The sequence below is a fragment of the Leuciscus leuciscus genome, assembly GCF_965113295.1.
Source record: "Leuciscus leuciscus genome assembly, contig: SUPER_11_unloc_2, whole genome shotgun sequence".
NCBI lineage: Eukaryota > Metazoa > Chordata > Actinopteri > Cypriniformes > Leuciscidae > Leuciscus > Leuciscus leuciscus.
Genome location: NW_028118545.1, coordinates 441777 through 457865, shown reverse-complemented (window position 1 = coordinate 457865; position 16089 = coordinate 441777). Strand labels below are relative to the sequence as shown.

General features: G+C 39.3%; 1 protein-coding gene and 2 long non-coding RNA genes across 5 annotated transcripts in view; 1 reads left to right on the top strand and 2 right to left on the bottom strand.

The window, feature by feature from the left end:
* The window catches only part of LOC309510129, a 211980-nt gene that overhangs the window by 104674 nt on the left and 91217 nt on the right, over window positions 1-16089 (top strand). The window lies entirely within an intron of this gene.
* Window positions 1-16089, bottom strand: part of LOC309510125 — a 148759-nt gene that overhangs the window by 128548 nt on the left and 4122 nt on the right. The window lies entirely within an intron of this gene.
* On the bottom strand, window positions 1942-14059 carry LOC309510108 (uncharacterized protein). Of its 3 annotated transcripts, XM_082191191.1 has the most exons (16): window positions 11919-14059; window positions 11622-11817; window positions 11374-11487; window positions 11228-11278; window positions 11088-11141; window positions 10861-10962; window positions 10669-10749; window positions 10413-10496; window positions 8399-8482; window positions 8187-8270; window positions 7964-8047; window positions 7745-7828; window positions 7487-7659; window positions 6500-6564; window positions 6191-6291; window positions 1942-2765 (listed from the first exon to the last, which is right to left on the bottom strand). In XM_082191191.1, exons 1-16 carry the CDS (start codon window positions 11931-11933, stop codon window positions 2650-2652), a joined length of 1488 nt encoding a protein of 495 aa, XP_082047317.1. In that variant the 5' UTR covers window positions 11934-14059; the 3' UTR covers window positions 1942-2649. The 3 variants fall into 3 exon arrangements, with proteins under 3 accessions (XP_082047317.1, XP_082047316.1, XP_082047318.1); XM_082191190.1 differs by having other exon boundaries at window positions 11622-14059; XM_082191192.1 differs by lacking the exon at window positions 6500-6564 and having other exon boundaries at window positions 11622-14059.

Below are 16089 nucleotides of genomic sequence, written 5' to 3'. Positions count from 1 at the left end.
TGAGTTGCAATCTAATTTCTTGCGATTCCATTCCTCAAAGATTGTATGCCTTCAACTATGGCTATTTGGACAAAAATAATCGCCCAACCAAGGTTAACCTTCAACAAGCTGGAAACAGCATTGGACTCAACGCAAGTCAGACATTGTGTCTCATTAGGAACATCCCTCTCATATTTGGAGATGTAGTCCCAGAAGGGGATAAGCACTGGCATTTGATGTTGCTCCTCTTACATATTGTTAACATTATATTTTCTCCTTGCATCTCTGAAGGAATGACAATATTTTTGAAGCATCTGATAGTGGAGCATCATCGATTGTTCAAGGAGTTGTACCCTTCTAGGAATCTGATTCCAAAGCACCACCTTATGATTCACTACCCTGAATGCATCAGGCAAATTGGCCCATTAAAGGGGTGGTTCGGGATTTTTGACATCGGACCTCATTTTTAAGTCAGCCTGGTTGTTATTCATCAGTGGAGACATTTAAAAAAAAAAATTATCCAGTCCTTATATTTGGATAGTTAGCCGATGCTAGGCGAGCGCGAGTCAATGGTATATGTTAGCCAGCCATTAAAAACCGTTTTACCCACTCCACAGTGCACCAAACGCAAATCAATTATAACACTAGACTATCGATGTATATGTCCGTTGAGAGAATAATGTTAGAAATCAAACTTACCTTTTCATCACATTGCATTAGTTATAATTTGTTCCCTGTAATCATAAGCCTTGTCTACAGCAGCAGCGGAGTGATATTGATTACCTAGGCAACCGAGTGAGCCGGTACACACATGACGCAAGTGTATTTACCTGCCGCGACTTTGATATCGCTGAGGAATGCTAGCTAACGTTAGCTGGATGTAACGACTGTAGTGCGCTTCTGTTCTGTGTTTACTTTTTGCCGCATTACTAACCGGAGCAAAGTAAAATTCCGCAGCTGCTGAGAAACTAGTTCCTTTGGGATCATTGAGATGAAAGGTAAGTTTGATTTCTAACATTATTCTCTCAACGGACATTTGCATCGATAGTCTAGTGTTATAATTGATTTGCGTTTGGTGCACTGTGGAGTGGGTAAAATGGTTTTTAATGGCTGGCTAACATATACCATTGACTCGCGCTAGCCTAGCATCGGCTAACTATCCAAATATAAGGACTGGATAATTTTGAAAAAAAAATGTCTCCACTGATGAATAACAACCAGGCTGACTTAAAAATGAGGTCCGATGTCAAAAATCCCCAACCACCCCTTTAATTCATGTATGGACTATGAGGTATGAAGCAAAACACAGGTTTTTTAAGAAAAATCGAAAAAATTTCAAAAACCTGACCAAATCACTTGCCAAAAAACACCAGCTAGCCATTGCCTATCACTGGGAGCACTGTACTATCAAAGGTATTGAGTCTGGCCCTGTTTCAAAAGAATTGTTGTCCGACCTTGAAAACGGTGATTTTATTTCTGAGCAGCTCCACATTGATCTCTCAAGTAGAGCCCGACCGATATATCGGCGGGCCGATATTAGGCATTTTCCAAACTATCGGTATCGGCATTTATAATGGCCGATAAATGAATATTTAAAAAATAAAATAAAAGCGGACGAAACACCCTTCAACCATGTTATGAGTGTTGGCGCTGCATAGTTTGTCCACCAGAGGGCACTCTACAAGGAAGATCGCTCGGGCTAGAGGAGTGCACGAACAGAGTCCAGAGTTCACCTGAGTCGGGAGACGGCAGCGCCGGATGATTCTGTCAGCATTAAAGACTTTTAAAATAATTTAACTCGCGTTCATGTTTGAATGCCTTGTGTTTGTGATGCAAAAGACTATGCGCGCTAACCATTACCATAGTAAACATAGTAAACGCTTGAAGATACGCATAGTAAAAAAACATAGTGAACGCTTGAAGAAATCAGACCAATCATAAAGGCTTTCCCAGCTAGCAAAAAGTCGTCTATTAGACGTTGAATAGACGTAAATCTTCAACGTCTAATTACGGTCCACAGAAGGTTGAAAATGAAAATTGAAAAGACGTCAAATTTGTCCGAATTTTCAACGTTGAAAACAGGTCGATCTTCAACGTCTAATTTCGGTCCACTGATGGTTGAAAATGAAAATTGAAAAGACGTCAAATTTGTCCAACTTTTCAACGTTGAAAACAGGTCCACATTAACATGCCATAACATATGAATGAAACAAAGCTTTAAAGGGTTATAATAACTTTAATTAAACAGCACATTTTAAATAGTGCAAACAGTCAAGTAACCAACAGATTTCACATTAGAGTCTGCAATAACATTGGTCCAGTAACCAACACAGATTTCAGAGTGCAAATTACACATAGGTCGGTCCAGTAACCAACACAGATTTCAGAGTGCATTATCGGTCCAGTAACCAACACAGATTTCAAAGTGCAATACACATAGGTTGTTCCAGTAACCAACACAGATTTCAGAGTGCATATCGGTCCAGTAACCAACACAGATTTCAGAGTGCATATCGGTCCAGTAACCAACACAGATTTCAGAGTGCATATCGGTCCAGTAACCAACACAGATTTCACAAGAGTCAGTGCAATAAACGTTGGTCCAGTAACCAACACAGTTCACTTTCCAAGAGTCAAAACAACTCTAAGAAAGAAAATGTACATTAAATGTCAAACTTTATTGCGACCTCCACCTCCAGCTCTCCCTGGAGCATGTTTAAGTGTCTCAGCCATGGCAGCCCTGATTTCCACTTCTGTGGCAGTTTTACTCCACTTCATTACTGCGGCTGCAAAAGAAAATATATTAGATGGTACATGAATAAACGTCTTACATCATTAAGGCCCCTACTACACATTGTATTTACATTTTATCAATTAACAATTGCATGGATTTGCATACCTTCCCAAAAAAAATACAATTGGTAAGCTAAATTAGATATATACAGTTGCTTCTCAAATTAGAATGTCATGAAAAAGTCAATGTCAGGAATTCAACTTAACAGGTGAAACTAATATATTATATAGACTCATTACATGCAAAGTGAGATATTTCAATCCTTTATAATTTTGATGATTATTGGCTTACAGCTTATGAAACCCCCAATTTCAAAATCTCAGAAAAATGTAATATTACATAAAAAAAAAAAAAGATTGTTAATACAGAAATGTTGGCCCTCTGAAAAGTATAATCATGCATATGTACTCAGCAGGGGCGATTACAGGATTTAATAAATGGGGGGACCAAGAGAACCAGTGAGGGGGGGCCCATGGGAAATTAGAAAATTAAACTGGAAATAATTTATTTAGAAAATAAGCACGATTTCAAAATTATAACAAAAATAAAACCTTGAAATCTCTCACTTTGCATGTAATGAGTCTATATAATAAATTACTTTCACCTGTTAAAGGTCCAATATGTAGGAATTTTGTAATAAAATATTCCCAAATCACTTGAACAGTGTTATATATTTCCTTCAGTTGTGTGCTTACAATATCCCAAAAGTCCCCAAAGATTTTTAATTTCAGAGAAATTTTAATTTTAAATAATTGTCCGTCCCGGAATTTTTTTTCACTTGTCGCCTGTCACTGACGTAATATCCGGTTCTCCCTGGTTTCCGCTGTATGGTAACCAGAGCCCTCTGATTGTAACCAAGGCAACAGACATGGACAACTGTGTAGTTCGAAATGTCTATCTGCACGCTTGTTGTTTTGTTCAAACATTATGGACCATGGCAAGCAGACTTTAAAATAAAAAAAGGAGAACAACATCAGCGCGGTGTTTTCGAGATGTCGAGAGCTCTATGTCCGAGACTAACTTCCAATTGATGTTGCTCTTATGTACTTTATTACACCAGTAAGAAAATGTACGTAAAACTAATCAATGTTATATAGTTTACATGATTAAATGTTAGAATATGATCTGTATTCTGATGTTGAAATTACTGCTATCTCATACAGACAAACTACACATAGAATAACATAACTAACAATACACTAGTTTAGTTTGAGCAAGTGAAACAGCGCTGCAAGTTTCATTCGTCTAATAAACTGACCTGTGAGTAGTAATTCAATACTTCCGTGTATTTCGGTAGAATTGTCAATATTCCTTTATATTCGCGGGACTTGCGTCGCGTGTGTCTCTTAGCACTCACGACCTGCTTCATATCAGTCATGATAAAAACATCCATGTATTCACTCATCCATAAACATCATTAGTAAGGGTGTCATGATTCTCCAAATCCTCGATTCGATTACATTTTCGAATCTAAACTCACGGTTTGACTCGATTCGATTCTCGATAAAAAAAAATGAAAGCACAAGCTATGCCATTTTTTTACTTTTATGCAATATAATAATATCTGACCTTTGTTCGCAATGTACCACACACTACATTGTCAAATTTAAAACGTTTATTAACAACATAATGTTACAATAACTTATATCTTAAGTCAATTGGAAACTTAAACAATATAACCTATTACAGTCCTGGGGCTCCCAGGACTCCTCAGAGCAGTTACAGGCGAATAGACTGTAACTGCTCAGGGAATTCCAAACCTGCACACATATATTCAAACGCACATAACTATTGAACCCGTTCTTAATTAGCATCTGAACGCCATCAGTGTTTCTCACATGTTCGCGTTTAAAGTCTGTGTAGAGGGAATGGTGTCGTCTTGGCGGCCCCTAATTTAATAACAAATGATCGTTGCGACGGAAGTGAATCAATCAAAACCAACTTTAGCTGGAAAATATCTGAATGCCATCAGCGTTTCTCACAGGATCGCGTTTAAAGTCTGTGTAGAGGGAATGGTGTCGTCTTGGCGGCCCCTAATTTAATAACTAATGATCATTGCGACGGAAGCGAATCAATCAAAACCAACTTTAGCTGGAAAATAACTTTATTAAAGAACCGCTATAAAGCCAAAACAATCTTACGTTAAATTATGCATTTATCTCTGTAAAGCTGCTTTGAGACAATCTACATTGTTAAAAGCGCTATATAAATGAAGATGACTTGACTTGACTAGACCCTTTTACAGCCCACGTGATCAAATAGTTGCGTGCGCATTTTGGCAACGGAAGTGGTGTTTTTCCCCACTGGCTCTAACGTGTTAGCACCTCCGAAAGTTGATCAAAACGGTTTCCCAGCATCAAAATGTCTGGTTGTTGCGTTTACGGTTGCACTAATCGATATTCCACCAAGGGGCTTAAGATTTATAGGATTCCGACAGGATCACGGCCGTTTCAGAAGAGTGGCTGCAGGCGATTAAACGTGTTGATTGGAGCGAGGACATAATAAAAAATGCTCACGTCTGTTGTTTAATCCGCTCGCGTAGCTTGACACGCTGCTGATTCTCGCCATACTTCCGTTGCCAATATGCGCACGCATACGTCATCATTGTGTACAAACAGTAAAAGGGTCTATAGCACGGCGTTTTAAATTGGGTTTCCACAGCGTTTGCAACGCAGTACGAGAGAACGTTCTCGTAAGGGAACGCTTGGTTCCTCGCATAACCTCGGTTCCCTTAGAGATAAGGGAACGAGTACTGCATTGCCTTGCCGTGCTATTTCGCTCATATCAGGTACTTCAGGTTCGCTTCAGTCGATTTAAACCTAAAGTCCTATGGCGAGTTTTCTCTGAATGTTTACTTCAGCCGCTTCCAAATTGGCACGCTCGAGGTTGGCAGGGCGCCAAGCGCTCCCATTGGACCGCACACCACTGCTAACTCGCCATAGGTTTGTGCAGTTGTCGCAGCACAGCTGAGCCAGCTCGCTCAGACGAGCTATGATGCTCTCGCTATGCAGCTGCAATGCATTTTAAAATAAAGGCTTCAATATTCTCGAAAAAAGGAGTTTTAACTATTACAGGCAAGCCGAGCTGACTTGACATATGGGGCGTGGCAGCATCGACGATTCCATTTTTTGATTCGATGATCGAGATTGAGCATTAATTTCGATCGATTTCAATTTAAAATCGAAATCGTGATACCCTTAATCATTAGATTTATCGGTTACAGTTGACGACAAGCTCCATAATTCTTAGCAAATTTTGCGACATCAAATTTGCACCTTTGTTATTGTAAGAGGTTAGCAAGCCCTAGCGGCGAAGAAATTTACATTTTGGACCTTTAAGTTGAATTGCTAAAATGAATTGACTTTTCCACTATTCTAATTTGAGAAGCACATGTATAAACATGAAAAATGCAGTTACCTTTTACAACAGAGTAAAAAACGGTATCCTGGAAGGCTTTTTTCTCACTGCGACCCCGCCCCTTCATGTTGAAAGCAGCCATTAGGCTGTTGGTGAAAAGCCTGAGAAAACATGCAGAAAATCATATAGTGAGGTCAACACCTACATTCTACAAATATTCCTTTATGCTTTCATTATTCCTAATGAATCATCTCTTTCTGCATTTTTGCTTTTCTATGTGCTAAGAGGAGGGCAAATAGAAGGAAATTAGTAAAAATTTAACTGCATAATTACATTCTATATTCTGATCATGTGACAGTTGTTTAATACCTGTCCATTACTTTATGGACGCAGTCTTTGTTATTCCTCCCTCCCACCTTTGAGAGCTGGGACACCTGTACATGATACATGAAAAGCCACTCAATACATTATGAATAAACCAATGGTGTTGGAAATATACTGATTGTTGCCAGATTGGGCTTAAATCGGAACTAGTCATGTTGACTCATCCATACAATAACACATTCTATAAAGCTGTGTGCATGTTAACAGATGCTGCGATAATTTAGACGTTTTGGACACTTGGAGGTCTAGTCTAGAGGTCTGCATTCCCGCGGCTGTCCCGCGGGATCCGACCAGATATTTTGCGCCGCGGGATTAAATTTCCGACTAAAAAACGGTAGCGGTCGGTAACTCTGGTGTAATTTGAACGGGAGCGGTCGGTCATTCAATATCACGTTCCCGACGCCGACGTTCTTTCAGAACAGCATATCTTCGCTTTACCTAATCTTAATCTTATCGACCAACAGGGTCTGCCCTGTAGGCTACTCAGGACCGTTATGCACGCGCTGCACGCACGGACCAGTAACGGTTCTTTCTGTCATGCATTGATTGCATTTGCTTAACAGCAAAATGTTACGAATTTTGATAATACGAATAAAAATAATAGCCTACACTTCTTTCTTTTTTTTCGCTGCGATATTTTTTCCCCTACTGTCTGCAGCAAAATGTTAAATTTTGTATATTGACAAGGCGAATAAAATAATAATAAAAAAATGTTTGTGCAGACTACATTTTTATTTTCTCTGTGAAAATGTACATGTGAAATTCTGGGAGATCTATATTAAAGCGGGATGGTCGGGTCGGGAAGAAAATTATTCTAAGCAGACAGCGGGTGAACAAATAGTGTATATATAGCGGGAACGGGTGGGTGCGGGATATAACCCCAGCGGGAGCGGGACTTAAAAAACAGTCCCGCGCAGACCTCTAGTCTAGTCTTATTGACACAGTTTAGTCCAATTTCTGTAGAAATCATACCCTTTGTTTCCAGAGGTTGCGGTCCTTGAGACGTGCCTCTTCTTCAGCAAAATCTTCTAAGGTTTCTAGTCTAGCAACATGGACAGCAGAATTCAGCGGCTCATAGTGCCTTCCGACTCTTTTTATCTCATCAAGAAGTTCAACTAGCTTTCCAAGCACTGACTTCTGGTATTCTGTGGAAGAAAATATATTAATTCATTTATTTTTGTTACTTTGATTATTAAAGAATCATACAATAAATATTGACCATGGACGTACTAGCTTGAGACATGGGGAATAAGCCTCTCTCGGACTGTGATGGGTTTCGAACTCCACGCTGAGGCGTGCGAGAACGCCTAGATCCTGAAAAAAAAGAAAAGGAAAAAAGGGTGAAGCTCATTAAAATCCTTTTTTAAAGACAGCTGCTCCTGCAATAATGTCAGTAAGTGAGGTAGGAGAATTGACAACTATGAAGAATGCAACTGATCATGGACTCACTAGATGAGGATGCCCGTCCTTTTCTGCTCCCGGAGTGTGATGGGTTTCGAACTCCACGCTGAGGCGTGCGAGAATGCCTAGAACCTGAAAAAAATTATTAAATAAAAAAACAGCATTGAAGCTCATTGAAATTGTTTTTAAAGACAGCTGCTCCTGCAATGATGTCAATAAGTGAGGTAGGAGAATTGACAACTATGAAGAATGCAACTGATCATGGACTCACTAGATGAGGATGGCCGACCTTTTCTGCTCCCGGAGTGTGATGGGTTTCGAACTCCACGCTGAGGCGTGCGAGAACGCCTAGAACCTGAAAAATAAAAAACAGCATTGAAGCTCATTGAAATTGTTTTTAAAGACAGCTGCTCCTGCAATGATGTCAATAAATAAGGTAGGAGATTTGACAACTATGAAGATTGCAACTGGTCATGGACTCACTGGATGAGGATGCCCGACCTTTTCTGCTCTCGGAGTGTGATGGGTTTCGAACTCCACGCTGAGGCGTGCAAGAACCCATAGATCCTAAAAAAATTATAAAATAAAAAAACAGCATTGAAGCTCATTAGCCGCGTTTCCACTGTCGGGCCAGTGCGAGCCAGGGCTTTAAACGGGCCGTGCCGGGCTAATAGCACCGGGCCTGCGTTTCCACTGTCGGGCCAGTGCGAGCCAGGGCTTCACTAAGGCCCAATCCCAATTCTATTTTATACCCCTTCGCCTACCCCTAACCCTTACCCCTTGAAACAGAGGGGCAAGGCGTAGGGGTGAAAATATTCCCCTAAGAAATGGGACACCACTACTACACCATTACATGTCATTATACATCGTCGCTAGCGCCTAAGTCACAGGAGACGCGCCAATGTTTATCACAAACTTCCAAGATGCCGTCGTCAGCTGTAGTCTTGCGTGAGTTACAGCTATTTTTTGTATTTTTCTTGTGAAGTTTGCAGAAAGAAACGGAGATGAAGATATCTTCAACGCCTAATGGTGTGTTCACACCGGACGTGAATAGCGCGTCAGGCGCGAGTGATTTCAATGCGTTTACGCGCGTCTGGAGGTCTTGCGGCACGAATGAGGCGTTTAGTGCGGCGCGGTGGACGCGAATTCGCCTCATTCGCGCGTCCACTTCGCTTCAAACTTTTGCTGAAGCGAACTTTAATGATTTTTTTTGCAACCCGTTTCTTTGAAGAACATGACCGTAAATATGAACACGAGATTTAATGTGACAAAGAAAATGATTATTGGCAGTCATGTTGCCTCTGTAGCCGGTGTATGCAGGTACATTTCTCATACCCCTTCGTTTGAAGTGTGGTCCCGAAAAATCTTCGTTTCAAGGGCCATCTGGGCCTTCCCCTTACCCCTACCCCTCCAACCAAAAGAGAATTGAGACAGCCCTACCCCTTCACGTGCACACGCAAAACGGAGGGGTAGGGTCAAGGGGTGAATTGGGATTGGCCCTAAAACACACCCGTAACACGCCTCTCTGGAACAACGTCACACTAACCCATCATTTCACCAACAGATGGAAGTTTTATCAGAAAACGAATCAGAAATCACTGGAAACAGCGTTGAAAACAAACATGATAAAAGCAGCCGTTTGCTGGCATTTTTGTTGTTTACTTGAATATTTAAAACCCAAGCATTTATGTTTTACCACAGGTTTACAATAAAAAGTGATAGATTGATCATAATGAATTAATTTATGTCAAAATTGCACATTAGTCACTCTAATGTTAGGTCTATCACACTTACTTCTTCTGTACCGTTTCTGTTTATGGTAGGCTAGTTACAGGACATTACATCACATTTAGAAAGAATGATAATTTCTACAAATATATGCCAACAAAAATACGACCTGATGAGCTTTAGCACTCTCTCGACTTCCATTCAGATATTTTCAGTCAGAGAAACAGAGGAAGCTCCCGAAAAAAAAGTTGCTTTATTTTATGATAGTCCGGTATAAAGAGACGAGACGTAGGCTACTGACAGATAAAATAAAAACATGACTGTGATCCTTTATGATTGGTCTGATTTCTTCAAGCGCTCACAATGTTTTTTTACTATGCGTATCTTCAAGCGTTTACTATGTTTACTATGGTAATGATTAGCGCGCATAGTCTTTTGTATCACAAACAGAAGGCATTCAAACATGAACGCGAGTTAAATTATTTTAAAATCTTTAATGCTGACAGAATCATCCGGCGCTGCCGTCTCCCGACTCAGGTGAACTCTGCCTCTGTTGGTAACCACTCCTCTAGCCCGCATTGGCCCAAGGTATTCGACGGGCCAGAAATCCTGGCCGTTGGCCCAGAGTAAGCCCCGATCAAGCCCCGGAAATGACAGTGGAAACGCGACTGGCCCTGGCACGCACTAGCACGGCCCGGCCCTGGCCCGACAGTGGAAACGCGGCTATTGAAATCTTTTTTAAAGACAGCTATCCTTTTTAAAGACTCACTGGATGAGGACGCTCGACTTTTTCTGCTCCCGGACTGTGATGGCTTTCGAACTCCACGCTGAGGTGTGCGAGAACGCCTAGACCCTTAACAACAACAAAAAAAAAAAGCGTTGAAGCTCATTGAAATATTTTTTTTGCTCCTGCAATAATGTCAATAAGTGAGGTAGGAGAATTGACAACTTTGAAGAATGCAACTGATCATGGACATGAAAAAACAATGTACTAGCCAATTTAAATAAAAATTTTACTGACTTACTGGCTGACTCTGGACTAAATGCTTCTGATGATTCAGACCTTGTGGGTGAACGGTGAGGCGTTGGACGAGAACATCCAGAAACTGAAAAAGGAACAGGAAGTGTGAAATACTTTGTTTTGAACCCAGACTTAAAAATACTTTATATTCAATTTGCATTGTGAGCAAGTAGAATAAATAAAAACATGAAATTACTTTCTGAATATGCAGGACTCTCTGGTTGTCTAACGGTGGTGTTAGCCAGTTCTGGGGGTGCAGGTAACTCAAGCAGCATAGTTTTTTTTTGTCCTGTGGTTGCTAAAAGAAATTCCAAAACCAGAAGCATCAGCAACTTAAATGACAGAAAAACTCATATTGCCAACCATTCCCTGAAGTTTGATGACTGAATTATACCACTGGACTAGCCCAGCTATTTTACTCACCCTTTTGTGAGAGCTTAATCTTTGGCGGAGGAACCGGAAGCAACACTGTATCCTCTAGGCAAGAACATGCACAATGAAATTAATCACAGTAAGATAACGATGAATACTAATACAGTTTACACAACTTAAACTGTACTCACCCTTTTTCTTGTCTGGCAAGGGCTCATCCTCCTCAGGAGACAAATCTGACCCTGCCAATATTATATTTGTCATTTATGATATGTGATTGTTTACATTATACGCTCATTGTTTAATGCATGTCCTTAAATAGGACCAAATAAATTACCTTGAACATAATCTTCAAATTTCCTTCTTTTCTTCATTCTCTTTTGACAGACTGTGTCCTCCTCTTCGGTTTGAGCTGAGGTGTAATTATATTTTTCACACTCCTGTCGGCTTACTAAAAATCAGGAATGAAAACAAACACTACTAACGATAGTAATACGTATTCAAGTATTATAGTATTTTAACTAAAAAAAAAATAAAAAAATAAAAAAAGCCAGAAATAACATTCAAAATATATATTTGTTTCACCTGATGTCACTTTGACTTTAACAAATTCAAAGCTTAACCAGTCCTCTTGTGGTTGTAAAAGGCGCTTATGTGCCACAGACACGTTTTTTAGAGGCCATCGCACCACTTTGGTCTCTGTGTCAATCCAGTTCAATGGCAAAACTCCTTCCATCTGCTTCCCATTCTCCACCCAAACAGCCCGTGCGTATACCATTGCCTGAAACACAATTAGATTATTTAATTTAGAACTACACATTTCCTTTTCTACATGATGCTAACAGTGCACTACTATTTTGAATAATAGTAAATATTACATACGTTATTTGTGTTCATTTCCTGTGCTCCATTCCATGGAGGAGAGGAAAAAGGACATGCCCTTGTTCACAAGGGAGGCAAGCAACCTTCCGGTAAAGGTCTTCGGTTTGCAATAACTTTGTCTTTGTCCGTTTTCTTTGAACATAGACTATATTGAATAGCCTTGACTCACATGGCTTCTTAAAAAAGTCTTTTGTGTCCTTTTGGCTCAGCACATCACATACCAAAGTTCCATCCTGCCTTTTTTCCTTCACAAATGCAAAATTTTCATTGTGAAGCATAAAGCAGTAGTCTTTATCTTTAGTTGATATATAAAAACACGACCTTGTCTCTTGAGGCTTGTTGATGCCTTTCTTAACATTTTCGATCTCAGTCATCCGCTTTGTTACTTGAGCGATTGGATTGTGGCTATTTTTGACCAATCTTTTAATTACTTGCAGATGATTTTCGAATGGGAAACATGAGATGTCATTTAGTGAACAGTTGAAGTGAGAAGCATCTTCATGCAGATGCAACAGGCAGTGCACATTGTAGACTGCAAATGTTTTTCCATAAAGGTCATCACACCCTTTAACAAAGTATTTTAGAAGCTCCTCGGCATATGCAATATATGAACGTCGTGTGTTCTCATCAGAGCTCAGCAGGATTGACAGAGCCACTGTCAATGTCAAAAAGTGAGTATACACTTCACGTGAAACTACATTTCGAAGAACAATTGGTCCAGTATATAAAACAAACTGTCGAAATTCAGTGGCTTTCCATCTATCTAGTTCCCTCAAACCCCTGGGCTGCCTTGCAAACTCACTTGGCATGGATCCATTCAGCTTGTTTAGTTTTTCTGAGATCTCATCTTTTTGTCTTGCAGATAGCCGGCACAATTTTGGACCCCGAGACAAAAAGACTAGAACACGTTTTACTACTCCTAAACAAATCAAATGCATATAGTCTAACACAAAAGAGCTCACGCAAGGTATGCCTGCATCAATAAGTGGGCTTTTTATAGTCTGGTGATCTTCATACAGTACTTGACTGAACTCCTCGTCTGTTCTTGCTCTAAAGGTCTCAGGACTGTTAAAAACCACTCTACCTTCCCACGATCCTTTGGCCAAACACCTTTCACAGCTGGAGTACCCATTGTGGTTTTTTATGCACTTTAAAAATGATCTTGCTGGTGCATCACATATAAAGGCCTTAAGGCTGATAGCATAAAGTTGACCTTCATACTCCATCCCAACAGCTTTGAGATGCTGAAACTCTTCCAAAAGGTCTTTGACAAAATCATCCAAAGGACTTGGCTTTGCTGTTCCACAGAAAAGTGCAACAATGAAAGGATCAAAATTGTGAAACTGTGCCAATATGGGCCAAAATTGAACACTGTTTGATTTAAAAAGTGGTACGCCATCAATGTTTACACACAACTCAATGTTTTGTGAAAAGGATTGGCACTGTGCAATCTTTAGTTTAATGCCTTGTTCTAATCCATAATATATGTACTGCCCATTACATCTAGAAAGACATTCAACGGTTTTGGGGGTTGAAAGGAGGGTGCGTGCATCCTTTGGCAGCTGGTGCCCATGTTTACGAAGGATGCCTAGTAGCTCATTCAATGACGTTTGAGTGATTGAATTACTTGTTGACCAAGTCCTTAAATCACAGGCAATATCTGGTGTATCACTGTCAGGGTGTAAACTCAGGATTTCAGGCTCAGAGTCCGAGGATTCTACATGCTCTGTGTATCCATAATCAGATTCGTTATCTTCTACAACTTCTTGAAGTCCATCACCATCACTTCTATCACTTGGTAGCGAATGAATATCAAGGCTGTCATCACTATCCAACTGAGCAATGGCATTTACTTCTGCTTTTCTTTTTCTCCAACTTCTTAAGTATGTCATATCTGCAACAGTAATATATGTTGACATTGTAAATTTTTTAAATTGATTTGATTTTTAAACATTATAAACAAAGTTTTATAGTGTTTGCTAATTATAGGAGGTACATTTATGTGCAGACATCATGATGCTTGCTTCAATTTAAATAGTGTAATCCTGGATTCTCTCAAGGACTGCCAACGTTTTGTAAGGATATCTTTCTTGTAATAATATTAAGTAATATTTGTAGCCTAGTTCTTGAGATAAGTTTAATTCTCCATTCTCAAATATTTTGATAGAAATTTCACAAATATATCAATTGTATAAATAATTGGTTAGTCAAATACACAATTTCTTTGTGATTTTTTGATATAACTACATTTTAGATAAATGTATATGTTCAACTCAAACAAATGATATTCAGAGATTTTCTTAATTTCATAAAGTTAATTATTACTGAGATATTTTCTAAGCCACTGAATATTTTTTAGAGTGTGTACTGTAGAGAAAATGCAAACACATATCAAGCTGCTCTGTCACACAACCATGGCGACCAGAGTCCTGCACAGGTCCATTTTTGGAGACCCGCCCCCGCAAAGTTCAGCACCAGATCCAACCCGTCACCTGTGATATTTAAATCCGCACCCACCCGTTACCTGACCCATACAAAATCCAATAAAAGTGCTATTTTTATTTATTTATCCAGTTAAAATGTTGTTGTTGTTTGTTGACTCAGTCTGAACATGTTGAACAATGATTATTAAATCAAACAATATCGTTTAAATGATCAAAGTAGCCTATTTTTTTTTCAAAACGCTATAAATCCATACTTAAAAAACCCCCGCTATAAATCCTTTTGTTTTTACAAAAAATGTAGGCCTATATGTTTGTCTTTTAAAAAATGTCTTTGTCTTTTCCTCAATGCGAAAATAATGTGACCATTCTCTATTACAGATGATGAATTTCTCATTGCAATATTTTATTCATATCCATTACTTTTGAATGCGTCACTACATCAGCACTGAAAACAAGAAAAAGAGACAAGATTTGTTTGAATCATTTTGAGGAATTAAAGTTATATGAACAAACATAACAGTTCACCGAATTCTGATTAGTTGAGAGGATTTATCCATGTAGGCTTAAAAAGAAATCTTGCAGTAGCCTACATTTTAAACAAGGATTTGGAATGAAACGTTGGAGCAAAAATTATATTAAATTACAATGTTTTTTTATGGCGTTTTAGAAAAGAGCTCTTCAAGCACATATTTTTCATCTACTACCCGCCTGCAAGGAGTTCATTATCTGCCCGCAACTTCGCCCGTGAATTTTAGGAATGTCACCACCGATTTATCCACTTTTATAAGGGTAACGTTAACGTAACGTTACCCGACCCGTTGCAGGACTCTGATGGCGACGGATAGCCACCTAAAATGGCGGCACCTTCGCGGAGTGAAACGCGTGACGTCCCATTCTCAATCTTGAACTTCACCATCTAGCTAACAATGGGGTTTTGTGCTTGCTAGTTTGAAGAAAAAAACACAAAACTAAACACTTAGCCGTACAGCTAAATTCTATCAGTTAAGTTAGGCAACCTAGCTGAGGTAAACGTTGTAAGGAAGTTTATAAATAGCCTAAACAAAGCTAAAATCAATGAATCTGGATATCTACCTCGATAACATAACTAAGTTACAAATTAATCACAAACAGTTAAACCTCATGGCTTATTAATATCCGCATTTGGGTCATTTATTAGCAACTGTCCATCGGTGTGGTGGCTGTGGACACTCGTTAAGTTACGTTTACAATAAAAAAGTCAAGTTTGGTTGAAATTATAAACGCTTATAACACTTAGGTAAACGTTTATAACACTTATTTTGCTATCATATCTAATTATTTTGTCATAGCTACTTACTTTACACGGCTTCTTTCTGAGTCGTGAAGAGCTTCTGTAATCTGACGGTTGGCTGGGAAAAACAGTTTCGCGCGCGAGCCTCTCCGCTTCTTCTTCATTCGGTTTTGTGGCGGTTGGCAACTATCTCTAATTGTGCATTACCGCCACCTGGTGGGGTGGGGTAATTATAGCAATGTATGAATCCTCATTGTACCTCAATCGCATGTATTTTTTTTATAACTTTGACGGAATATGTAAAACTCTTTACATTTATTTAAGATAATATGAATGGTTTGGTAATTTGTTTTCTCCGTTGTTTTAGCATAACAGCTGTTTAGATTATGAGTTGAAAACATGGTCAGTTGAAAACACGTAGTCAAACAGTCCAGCCTAAACTAGCAGTTGAAATCAC